At 33.5% G+C, this 11,820-nt stretch overlaps 3 protein-coding genes across 4 annotated transcripts; 2 read left to right on the top strand and 1 right to left on the bottom strand.

Moving 5' to 3' along the window:
- The first annotated feature begins 101 nt into the window (after positions 1-101).
- On the top strand, positions 102-2,791 carry LOC660244 (uncharacterized protein). Its single transcript, XM_008198101.3, has 5 exons — positions 102-1,280; positions 1,330-1,572; positions 1,621-2,247; positions 2,335-2,511; positions 2,562-2,791. Exons 1-5 carry the CDS (start codon positions 246-248, stop codon positions 2,727-2,729), a joined length of 2,250 nt encoding a protein of 749 aa, XP_008196323.2. The 5' UTR covers positions 102-245; the 3' UTR covers positions 2,730-2,791.
- Positions 2,740-7,238, bottom strand: inaF-D. 2 transcript variants are annotated; one of them, XM_008198099.3, is made up of 2 exons: positions 6,935-7,238; positions 2,740-4,091 (listed from the first exon to the last, which is right to left on the bottom strand). In XM_008198099.3, the coding sequence occupies exons 1-2, from the start codon at positions 7,236-7,238 to the stop codon at positions 3,913-3,915; spliced, it is 483 nt and encodes a 160-aa protein (XP_008196321.3). In that variant the 3' UTR covers positions 2,740-3,912. The 2 variants fall into 2 exon arrangements, with proteins under 2 accessions (XP_008196321.3, XP_008196322.1); XM_008198100.3 differs by lacking the exon at positions 6,935-7,238 and adding an exon at positions 4,137-5,100.
- Positions 7,239-9,529: 2,291 nt separating this feature from the next.
- On the top strand, positions 9,530-10,942 carry LOC660053 (uncharacterized protein). Its single transcript, XM_966315.5, has 4 exons — positions 9,530-9,693; positions 9,776-10,021; positions 10,070-10,349; positions 10,400-10,942. The coding sequence occupies exons 1-4, from the start codon at positions 9,655-9,657 to the stop codon at positions 10,627-10,629; spliced, it is 795 nt and encodes a 264-aa protein (XP_971408.3). The 5' UTR covers positions 9,530-9,654; the 3' UTR covers positions 10,630-10,942.
- The last annotated feature ends 878 nt before the right edge of the window (positions 10,943-11,820 follow it).

Raw genomic sequence — 11,820 nt, 5'->3', positions numbered from 1 at the left:
CAAATAAACATTACAAGTACAAAAACACATTGATCATTTACTACTTCACGTGCTAATTATTGTTATTGCAAAAATCATATATTGATCATTTCTTACATTGGCGACATTGGTTGTCAAGTTTCACGTTGACGTATTAACCTCACTTTTATTATAACCTTTCTCAAAAATAAAAAACGTTAAAAGAGGCCTATCTACAATTTTTTATAGAAGACTAGTGTATTGCGTTATTTTTTCACAAAAACGGTATGGCCAGAGGTAAGGTAAAGTACCGAGACGTGGTTGGAGGCCGGTCAAAAAAATCGAAAAAGTTTGATAAAAAGAAAACCAAACCGAGAAAGACTTACAGCTTGTATCGTCAAGACACTAAAAAGCCCACTAAGAAGCGTAAGTTTGAGGCTAGTGAAGAAAATTACGAGAAACGGCAAAAAGTTGAAAAAGAAGCTCAGCCCGAGCAAGAGTCTTCAGAAAGTGAGGAGGAAATTGATCCGATGAAGGAGTTAATGTCTACTTTTGGTTCAAAACTGCAACATAAACAATCACTTGCGATATCAAGTAGCGACGAAAGTTCAGACGAAGAAGATGAAAACTCTCCTGAGGACATTCTTGAGGAAAATGAAGACACGGACGAGGAAACATTAACAAAAAATGAAGACACCCCAGATTCGGAAGAAGATGAGGATGAGGTGGCAGTTGATAGCGCGCAAAATGAGGATAGTGATAACTTGAATGATCCCTTTGTAAAACATGTTTGTTATGAACTGCATGAAAGTGTTTTAAAGTCATTACAATCCTCTCCAGTATTGGTCAACGATTCTGTTTTAAACTGGCCAAGTTTAGGGCGCCTGTTAGTTCAAATACCACAATTTGAAGAATTAAAGGAAGAGAAAAATTCGTTTACAATAGAAGAAAAGAAAAAATTTGCACCACCGGGTTCAGTACCTAAAAAAATGAACACCTCAGACCTCAAAAAACCGGATAATTTGTTCATTAAATCACAAATTATAGATAATTTATCTAAGGCCAATGATTCACTAAAAGAGGATGATACAGTATTTACTGATTTTCAGTCTGAATTGTTTTCGATAATTAACAATTATCAAGATTTGTATTTTACCCAAAGAAACTTTAATAATGCTGAGGAAATCAGATTTGTTTATTGCCTTCATGCCGTAAATCACATTTTAAAAACACGGTTAAAAGTTGTTCACCACAATGTACGTTTATCAAAAAAGGACGACGTTCCTGAGGATTTTAGAGACCAGGGATTAGTTAGGCCCAAGGTAAGTCTTATTTTTTTATGTTTTATTCTTTACTCAAAAAAATATATAGATTCTTATGGTTGTTCCCTTCAAAGACTCGGCTTTTAAAATCATCCAAATGATAATAAACATACTCCTGCCTGAAGATAAAGGTCACGTAATGAACAAAAAAAGATTTCTGGAGGAGTACACAGGCAATGAAATTCCGATGCCCAAAAAGAACCCCAAACCCGAAGACTACGAACTGACTTTCACCGGAAACACAAGCGACGATTTTAAGATTGGCATTACTGTTACAAAAAAGAGCCTGAAGGTTGGCACCGCATTTTAGGGGAATCACTTAACACACAAATCATTTTAGCTGTTCGCTGACTTTTACTCCTCCGATATTATCATAGCTTCGCCTTTGGGGCTCCGGACAATAATCGGCGCTGAAGGCGAACCCCAACGTGACTACGATTTTCTCGCCTCCATAGAACTTCTAATTCTGGACCAAACCGAATTATTTTCGATGCAAAACTGGGACCACTTTATTCACGTTATAAATCATCTCCACTTGCAGCCGAAAGACTCACATGGGACTGATTTTTCGCGAGTTCGGACCTGGAGTTTGAACGGATGGGCGCAATATTACCGACAGACTTTGATATTTTCGTCGATTGTTTTGCCCGAGATTAACTCAATTTTTAATAAGAAATGTAACAATTTCGCTGGGAAAGTCAAAATCTCGAATCCAGTCGAGTTGGGGTCGATTGGACAAGTCGTTGTTCAGATACCGCACGTATTTCATAAATTTGAGGCCCCGAATGCACAGGCCGCAATTGAGGCCCGGTTTGAGTTTTTTATCAATAAACTCTTACCTCTGCAGAGGGACAGTTTGATGAAACAGACGATGATTTATGTGCCGAGTTATTTCGATTTTGTGCGTTTGAGGAATTATTTTAAGAAGGAGGAGCTCAGTTTTGGGCAAATTTGCGAATATTCCAAGGTAATTTTTCGTCTTTAAGACAGCAAAAAAAATCAAACTCTTGCTTAAATGACTGTCGTCTGCTACTGTCTTTTCATATTGTTTTAGGACGGTAAAGTAGCACGAGCCCGAGACATGTTTTATCACGGAGACACTCATTTTTTATTGTATACTGAGCGATTTCATTTTTTTAATCGCGTCAGAGTTAAAGGTATACGCCATTTAGTTTTTTATCAACCGCCAACTTTTCCGCATTTTTATTATGAAATGTGTAATCTAATGCAGGTAATTATTGATGGTTTAATTTTAAGAGGGGTTTGATTATTTTGTTTTAGGAAGCCAACATGAATAAAAAAATCGGAAGTTTATCAAATATGACGGTAAATGTAATTTATTCGAAATATGATGTTCACCGGTTAGCGGCAATTGTTGGGACAGAAAGGGCCACAAAAATGTTACAGTCGGAGAGAAATGTCCACATGATGGTCACCGGTGCTGATTAAAAGACAGAAATTAAAGATCTAAATGTGATTGTATTTTTTATGTTAATAAAAAATTAACAAAATTCTGTTGTTTTTTTTCACAAAGAGGCTTGCGGCTTGATTTTTACGAAAAACCCAAATATATTTTCTGCAATAAGTAACAGAAAATCGCCAAAATTAAAGAAAATATGCAACTGCAATAAGTAACAGAAAATCGCCAAAATTAAAGAAAATATGCAACTTTCTGCCAAATGCTGCATTCAGGAACCGTGTTTCTGTAAAAAAATGGGAGAAAATCGTCAAAATTTAAATGAGTGCTATAATGAAACTGGCGCCAAATTTGAATCCCACAACTCTGCCAAAAAAACCGTATGCCTACGAGAAAGTGGTCATACTTTTGCCAAATAAGACTGAAGACACGATAAAATGTCAAAAAATCGCCAAAATTTGGAAGAGTGCTTTAATAAAAATGGCGACCCGTAGAACATAATAATAAATAACTACAGTGGAACCTTAATAAGTCGAACTTTTAGATCCCAAAATTTCAATAATATGTCGAAGTTTTTTGCTGCATTCGAGCGTTTTCTAATAGAAATCAATTTTCGAACCTCTTTAAGTTGAACAGACTTCCGGTTCCCTTCAACTGCAAACCTCCGTCATAAGATAATAGTAATCTCTTTCATAACTTTTTTTTTAATTTTCGCAATCTTACACAATGCGCGTTGGATTAATTTTGAAGTATTGCACCAGTTTCCATCTGTTTATAAGCTCACACGCGAGTGAATGAAAGCTGAGCGATGATAAACATTTGGATGAAGATGATTTATGTTACCAATACCTTCATTCTAAAATACTGTAAACGCTCTGGAAACTGCTATTCTTTTTAATCCTGTGACTAACACTGGAAAAATTTACACAAAATTCGAGACCTGTGAAAACTTTTCCAAAAAAAAAAAAAAGAAAATTGTAACCAATCAACCTTCAATAAAAGGTTTTATCCTCAAGCCTTATAAATAATCAAGTCGCAAACCTTTTTTTCTATTCTAGAACCTACCATAATTTGGTAAAACGCCGCAATTCTTTTATAAAAATAAATTAATGATGATATCAAAATGTTAGCTAAAAATACAGAATAAACCCTATTACGAAGTAATGCGTATAATGTAAACACGTCATGGGAGCAAACAGGAAGTATTTGTTTGCCCTAGTCGTTTTCATCGTAGGGGTATTTGTACATAATTTTTTTCATAAATGTGCTTGTTTTCTCGAATTCATCATTGTCGAAGCTGAGTCCGAAGCCCGGCGACGTGGTGTTTTCCTCCGTGGACGAGGGAGTGGAAAAAACCTCGTTTGTTGCAACGTTGGTGATCTGTTGTTGCATCTCTGCAACAAAAATGTGGTACAAATTTCTTATTTTCCTGCTCTCACCTGCAACAATGTCGCATTTCATTTGCGCTTCGCGCTGTATCGGATATTTGGGCAAAGTCTTTTGTCCTCCGTTCCACAAGAAAACGTAATACAGCGAGAGCATAATTGCCGCCAACGAAACGAAAAAAACATAAGCTATGACTGTTAACACTCTCACAACCTTCTTTTTGTGCTTGGGCTCGTAAAGTCGGTCTTTGGCTTCCTCGCCCGCAAGTTTAACACTAGTGTCCACCAAATTGTTGCTCTTAATCCACTGTGCTTCCGTGCAGTTGATGCCATTTTTCATGGAGATTTTGTACGACATTTTGGATTTGAAAATGAGGAGAGCTTTGAGGAATTTACACGCCACGCTGATGGATTGGGCTGAATTACTGCTTTTTGATAATAATGTACACTAATGCGGTCTGGTTATTATGAGTTATTTCTATTCGTTTACGTTTGTCTGCTTGGGGGGATTCTTTGCAACAATCGATCATTTTACAGCGTTCTAAACAGTCGCTTGCTACTTGCTTTTCAAATCAGGACACTATTGTTTTGGTTTTCGCATCTTTCACACCGGGTCAATCAATAAATTACAGCTGTTTGGAGCAAACCAGGACAAGGATTCCATGCGCAACCTCCACAATTTTCAAAAGGGGTTTTCCATTTTTTTTTTATTTAAAAGCCAAGGACCGATATTTTAAGAAAAATATCTTGTGTGATTGGAATTCGCTCGAACACAGTTCAGTAGTAATGTAACAACCGTCGAGGAAGATATTTTTACTTTTATGCAAGCACGCTTAAAATAGGTGTTCTCTCATTTTTCATACACCAAACAATTGCCATTTTCTTTTTTCAAAAATTATTGCGTTAATTTTATCGAAATACTCGTATTTCTTACGTAGTACAACAAAAGTACCTACTACCAATTGATATTTTAAATTTTTAGCAGAGTGAAGTCTTTTGTCTGAATCTGAATTTGTATCTGAAAATTAAAAAAGCATAAACTAGGTACTAGCAAATAATAATTAAAAAAAAAACAAAAAATTGTCAGCATGAAAAGCTGCGTCCAAAGAATTTTTTTCCAAATAAAAGGGTACATCAATTTTGTGTACAAATTTTTAATTTTTTTAACATTTGAAATTTTGCTGAGATCATCAGCACATAAAAAAATTTTTACTTAAAAATAGATATCGACTTTTAGAGCAGTCGAGTAATTTTTAATACTTTTGGTGAAAGTGCGATTAATTTTTTTTTAATTTAAAAGTGATAAGTTAGACTTCCACTTACGGTGGAATTTTTATTGCCAGAACAAGAAATTATTTTTTCCTTATAATAAACGATTTGAAATTATTTTAAAATTGATTCAAATTTGTATTTGCAAATACTAACAAACCGATAGTTAATTTTTTGTAAAGTTTGGGAATTCTAGAAACGTAAATTACATCCACTTACTAAATATTTTGAAATGCAAAAAAGCCACGTTAAAAACACTGCGAAATTATAACTTGAAACAAGTCATGATTCATTTTGTAGGCAAATGTAGAACGACTGAATTAAATAATATGTTATGAATTACATTTTGTTTTAAACATTCACCGAAGTAAATTAATGAAGCGCAAACAAAAGGAAGTGCGTTAAAGTAGAATTAAAAAATGCTTAAACCACATATGACGCAAAATATTGCATAACGTCGATTTGGATTTTACAAAATTATCTAAAAATGATCTAAATTTCCTCAAACAAAACATTGAATCTTCATTTCTCTTTAAGCGTGATATTTGAAAGGAATAAAGCCTCAGTTTTCCAATAAGAACTGTGTTTAATGCTTGTATCGACATTTTGTCGCTTCAGATGTAGAGCTATTATCTTCCGTAAATACATTTTGATTGACATATTTTTGTCACAATTGTTCCCGTTAACCTGTTGATCTGAGACTACGTTTTAACGAAGCTATTTTGTTGGAAAGTTATTACTTTTACTTGCAGTAAAATAATCTTTACCATCTGATGAATATTATGCAACATAATGAAGACCATTATTTCAATTTATAGAATTCGGATGGCTATCGTCAATAGAGAGCTACAATAGAACATTCACTTCCTTGCAGCATTATGTAAAACCAGAAAACCCACTAAGCAATTTGAACGTCCGTTTTACTGCTTTGATATAAGCAAGCTTTTATGTTTGTGATTTTTTAATTTAGAAACGAAACCAGATTGGATCGTTTGTTCTTTTCGCATTTATTAAACTGGAATGCTTATTTTTTGATTTTAATGTTTTGTTACGCACTGTTGTTTCAGATGTAACGTACGTAATAATGAGCTGCAATAAAATGTAACGATCTGTGTGACAGTAATAACTTTAACGCTGCCACGAAATATTATATCCAATTAGCAACCTAATCAGTTGCAATCTCTGCACTGATCAATTTGGTAAAGAACAGTTATCTAATTAGACCAGTGATTGTTAATATTTGTTGTCAGTTCACTTTTACCCAATCAACAAACGCCGATTAATTATTTAAAATGCTTAACTAATAAAAACAGATTGAAGTTTCGGTTGTACACAAGCTAATCCATTTAAAAACACGCATAATCTTCTTACATAAAACTCTCTTAAAGTGGATACGATGGCTTCGCAAACGAGCGGCTTGCTATTTTTATTGATAAAGCAATGAGTAATCAATAAAGCCAATAATTCCATTTAGCGCACTTAAACGTATTAAATTGCCGGAAAGTAATTGAATAAATTAGAAAATTGATGAGGGTTTTCGGAACGAGTTAATTTTGAAAAAATTCGTGATAACCCTTATCTACCTATTTGTGGAAGTTGGTCTGTGTGGAAGGTAGGAGTGGTAAAGTTGGCTTCCTCCATAAGCGAAGATGCGGCGCCGGGGGGCACAAATTCATTATGCAGGGCATAAGTTTTGTGTTCGTTCCACATAAAGATATAATAGATTGATAAGAGGATGGCTGCCATGGACACGCTGAGTATGTAGGCTAACACGGTGAGTACCCGAATAATCTTCGGCTGAGCTTTTGGCTCGAAAAGTGCATTGTCCTTTGAATCCACAGGCGATTCCGGCGAGTCGTCGACATTTATGTCCTCCACCGATGACATTTCCGTCTACCGGTTCATTCCGCTAAAACTGCCACTTTCGTCCAAAGTTTGAAAAAATTTGAAATTCTTACCTCGCAAATGCATTACAAAATTCAAATTTTAACGCCAGGAAGCGCCAAACCATCGAATGTGAAAATTTACGAGTTCCTGAAGTTCTTACGCGAATGCACGCTGATTATTATGTTATCTAAAGCGCCGCGACGACCGTGAATGTTACACAAACAAATATTGGAGGAGAGCGTCATGTTTTTAATGTAAATTACACATGCGCAAGCTATCTTTTTCGAATATATCATTTTCGGATAAATGAAAATGATGACAACACTCGCAATTTATCAATTTTACGATTAATTCAATGCGATCTAGCGCAAAATCTTGGTGCTGTTGCGGGTTTAATAATAGGTGGTGGTTGCAGGAATCTGGCCCCATTTGCGCTACATATTAAAATAAAAGTCTGTTTATTTTATGGATGAGTGTGTATATCCACTTCCCTCATACTCTATAAATATTTTCGCGGACATATGTTGCAAAAATTTGAAAGGTTTCGGTTTTCCGTCGTCCCAATCAAGACATAAAACAGAAAGCTTCAGAGAAAAATAATATAATTTTTCTCGTCTTCAAATGACTCTGTATTGAAAAGGAAACAAATGTATTTTTCTTGGTAAATAAAATAATGAGGACAGCATGGATGCGAGATACTGTAATCAGGTGTCGCATTAACCGTTTAATCGATGTCTCTGTATTTTGACGTTTATTAGTCAATAAAAAAGTTAATCAATTTATCTAAAGAAAATTGATAAAAATGTAAATGAGACAACGGGTGTTTCGGTCCTTTTGGGATTTTAGAATACAGGGCAGTTTATTTGAATGAGGTTTATGGTAGCTAAAGCTTTGTGAAAGGTTGATAGTTTTATCATCACATCAAATCAGTAACTTTAATTAAGCCCTCGGATACTGTGTATTATTAAAAAAATTGTTAATGTTCCGATGCCTGAAAACTTGAAAATAAAACATGTGTAAGTTTGATTAATAAAAATAAGCTCTAAAAGCTCCACGAGTTTCAAATAGCTCTGAATTTTCCCAAAATGTTGAGCTTTTAGAATTAATAAAAATTATCGCGGCATCGGCGATGGAGATAAAAATCCATTATAATTGGTTGAGTAGACCTTGAGATGTTTTATTCACCAGACTGAAATAAGTAAGTTACATACTACTTACGTAGTTTCAGAAAATAAAAACAAGAAAAAAAGCAGTATCCTTTAAGAATCTTAAATTAAGCAATAAAACATTTCTTGTTTGTTAGAAGGACAATTAAAAAATTATGACTCTGCTATTCTTGGACCCAATATGAAATCTTGCCGAAATTTTGCTTAAATTGTTCTTGAAACTTAAAACTAAAAGTATAAATAATAAATCTTTAACTAGTAAAAAACTAAACTTAACGTTTTCTAAGGATTTATCTCACAGAAATAAGCTTGGAAATATTACATAAAATTTCTCAAATAATATTTTATTTTTTACCACTTCATTTAACGTCGTTGATTCGTGCCTTTAAAGTTTCCTAGAAAAAAACTTGTTTTTTTCCAAGTCTCATAAAAAACATTCAAATTTCAAACGCCGATTACAGTGAAACTAGAATTCCATCCTAACCAGCACATCAAATTTGTCTGTTTGAATTTTTTTTTGTTAATTATCACAAAACTAGTCGACAAAATGAAGATATTGCCAATTGCACATTATGCAAAATATTCTGGGAAATAGATTAGCGTCGAGAAAACTATATAAAAAATTTTTTGGCTATTTTTGCATTTATTGGTAATTTACACGATAACTATAGATCCAAGAAAGATTAATTAACTAAATTTAATGAGATTCCTGTCAACACTTCTAGATTTATTGGTTGATAAATGCTGCGGATAAGAAAAACCGACAAAAATCGAAAAAAATGAAACATTTCCAAATCGATCCAATTAACTTTTTTTGCATGTCTCAGAGTTTCAGACACAGAAAAGTGCATAAAGTCTGGTTTTGTTTGGAATTATGATGCAATTTTTGTTTTTTGAGTTAAATTAATTTTGAAAAAAATTATTGTTTGGTACAGGTTGCCCAACTTGGAAAATTGGAAAAACACACACCGTGTAAAAAATCCCTATTTTATAAAAAAAACGAACAATTATCATAATTTTAATGTTTTATTAAACTGTCCTAAATTTTAATGTCAGTTAACAAAAATACGCGCAAATGACCACCAATTTAGCGCTTAATGATGCTGCGCTCATTACCATTTAATTTAATTAGTTACTTGCGATAAACAAATAATTGCGCACGCAGTGTCATGTTTTTCGAATAAATCTTCGAATCTTCCGTAAATATTAATGTCCCAGTTTGAAATTAAACTAGTGCAATAATTAAAAAAATGGTTAGTTTATCAAGAAGTTTCAACACCAATTCAGGCGTAAGTAAATAGAAAGATCGAACATAACCTCAATGTAGTGACATGTGAGTCACTTTTAAATATAAACAATCGATGCTTGCAGGGTGCCACGTTTTTCAGTGAATCTGGAAACATGGGTGATCCAGAGCACCTGCAACCCATTCTAGAGTCTTATGGTACTTTCCGGCCCTTAAATACTGTGCCAGTTTTTAGCCTGCATTTGCTCTTCACGCTGGCGTTGGAAATTGTGGCTATAGTGTTCGCTGTACAGCATCCAGATGAAAAGTACAAGTGCCGGGAGTACTTTATTATTATTTATATTCATGCGGGGTTGTGGTTTCTGACATTGGTTCGTTCCCACTTTTGTATTTAGCCACAGTTGAGACGTTGCTTCCAGATTGTAGATCAAATAGCGAGACGTAAACATTACAATCTCAGAATTCTGGGTTATTTGGAATTTTACAATAAAACTCATATTCATCATCGTCTTCCACTGTACGTTGTTAGTCTGTGGAATGCTGTCATTATGATAATCCAAGCCATAGCCCAGCAGTTCTACCCCGACAATTTTGCTGAAAAGTGCATCAATGGGGGGACAATGTCTCCCATAGGTTATCTTTGTGCCTTGATAACTTTTGAGTTTTGTTTAATTGCGGGCATTAACATTAATTACATTTGTAAGTTCTCATTTTTAGACCGTTAGGGTCGTCAATTGACTTGATTTTAGTTAAAGTTCAGCGGTTTAATAAACAAAAAGCGCCCCCGGATGTGCAAAGAGAGGAGTGGAATGCTTCCATGAGTCCTGAAGCTACAGAAATAGGGAGTCCTTTAAGGGGAGAGAAACTGTACGACTTTCTACAGAAACAGGCTGATTTGATAAGGTTTTTGAAAGAACACAACGCAAAATTAGGCGAAAAGTTGATGGTCTTGAGTGCTCAGATGCAAGCACGAGGATGACACGGGTGTTAGCTTAATGTTTACATTTGTTATTGTGATAGCGTTAATCATTTTAATTATATTTTTATATCAGTGAATGTAAAATAATTCGTTGTATCCATGTTCTAGTGGTAGCTATAATAATATCGTTAATCTAAATAAATGAAGAGATGACTTATATAACTTTTGTATTTATAATATAATTATGAAATACGGAATGACTGTAATTATCTTTGTAATTGAAATTAATCCTCTAACACCAAAGTAACCGATTGTAAATTATGTAAGAGTGTATAAATTATGAAATCAATAAAAGAAATTGGTAAAACTCGTCTTTTGTGGTCTTAAATTTATGAGTTCAAAAAATATTTACGAAAACACGATACGTGTAAATATCAACCAACCAAGATAAAATTTTAATTCGCCATTAGTTCAAGTTACGAAGCTTTAAACGACAGTTAATTACTAGCTAAACTAATTTAAATTAAGTTGCCATTTACTTTGGAAAAAGATGAAACGAAAAAAACAGTTAACAATAATAGTACATTTGAAAAAATTGTACTTAAAATATATTCAAAAGAAAATCATCTTACTGCAGTCGTTAATTGCAGTTAAATATCTACGATAAAACTCGCTGAACCAGTGATATCGATCTATATACTTTTATTACTAAGTGAAGAGAAACTATTCGAATATTATTTTATTAGTTCAGTTTTCTCTATATTTTTTATTTGCTGTCAGGTGTATTTTGTATAAAATGTGAAAAATCCAAAGAAAAAACGTAAGTTACAGAGGAGAAACTAAGGTAAATTGTTAAAAAAATCATTTTTCGGAAAATAAATAGTTTAAACAAAAAATACTTAGTTCCATACTTTCAATTCATCTGATATCATTATAATTTCATATCAGATCTCGAGATTTTTTATTCATCATTTTGAAAAATGTAGTCCGCATTTTTACGTATATTTTTATATGAATTATTTCCTTCTGTGATTAGGTATTGCACTCTAATAAATCGAGTTTTGCTTCAAATATGCTTAAAAGTAATAAATCTAGTCGATTAATAAACGAGTTTAAATTAATACACATAACAAAGTTAAATAAATAATAAACGGAAGCAGAGGTTTTCCTTGTATTTGTCTATTTATGTATGAATAAATTGGTAGCATATTACTGCTGAGGGCTTCATTTAACATTGTTACGCTTAACCCA

Source organism: Tribolium castaneum, chromosome 3 (assembly GCF_031307605.1).
Source record: "Tribolium castaneum strain GA2 chromosome 3, icTriCast1.1, whole genome shotgun sequence".
In the NCBI taxonomy this organism is placed as follows: domain Eukaryota; kingdom Metazoa; phylum Arthropoda; class Insecta; order Coleoptera; family Tenebrionidae; genus Tribolium; species Tribolium castaneum.
Note: the sequence above shows the minus strand (reverse complement) of the source record. Positions and strands in the feature narration are given on the sequence as shown.

Coding starts and splice junctions, on each gene's coding strand:
- inaF-D (XM_008198099.3), bottom strand. CDS start 7,238: ATGTCATCGGTGGAGGACATAAATGTCGACGACTCGCCGGAATCGCCT. Junction 4,092..6,934: donor AGACCAACTTCCACAAATAG/GTAGATAAGGGT, acceptor TTTTTGTTGCAG/AGATGCAACAACAGATCACC.
- LOC660244 (XM_008198101.3), top strand. CDS start 246: ATGGCCAGAGGTAAGGTAAAGTACCGAGACGTGGTTGGAGGCCGGTCA. Junction 1,281..1,329: donor AGGGATTAGTTAGGCCCAAG/GTAAGTCTTATT, acceptor AAAAATATATAG/ATTCTTATGGTTGTTCCCTT. Junction 2,248..2,334: donor AAATTTGCGAATATTCCAAG/GTAATTTTTCGT, acceptor ATATTGTTTTAG/GACGGTAAAGTAGCACGAGC.
- LOC660053 (XM_966315.5), top strand. CDS start 9,655: ATGGTTAGTTTATCAAGAAGTTTCAACACCAATTCAGGC. Junction 10,022..10,069: donor GGTTGTGGTTTCTGACATTG/GTTCGTTCCCAC, acceptor CGTTGCTTCCAG/ATTGTAGATCAAATAGCGAG. Junction 10,350..10,399: donor CATTAACATTAATTACATTT/GTAAGTTCTCAT, acceptor ACTTGATTTTAG/TTAAAGTTCAGCGGTTTAAT.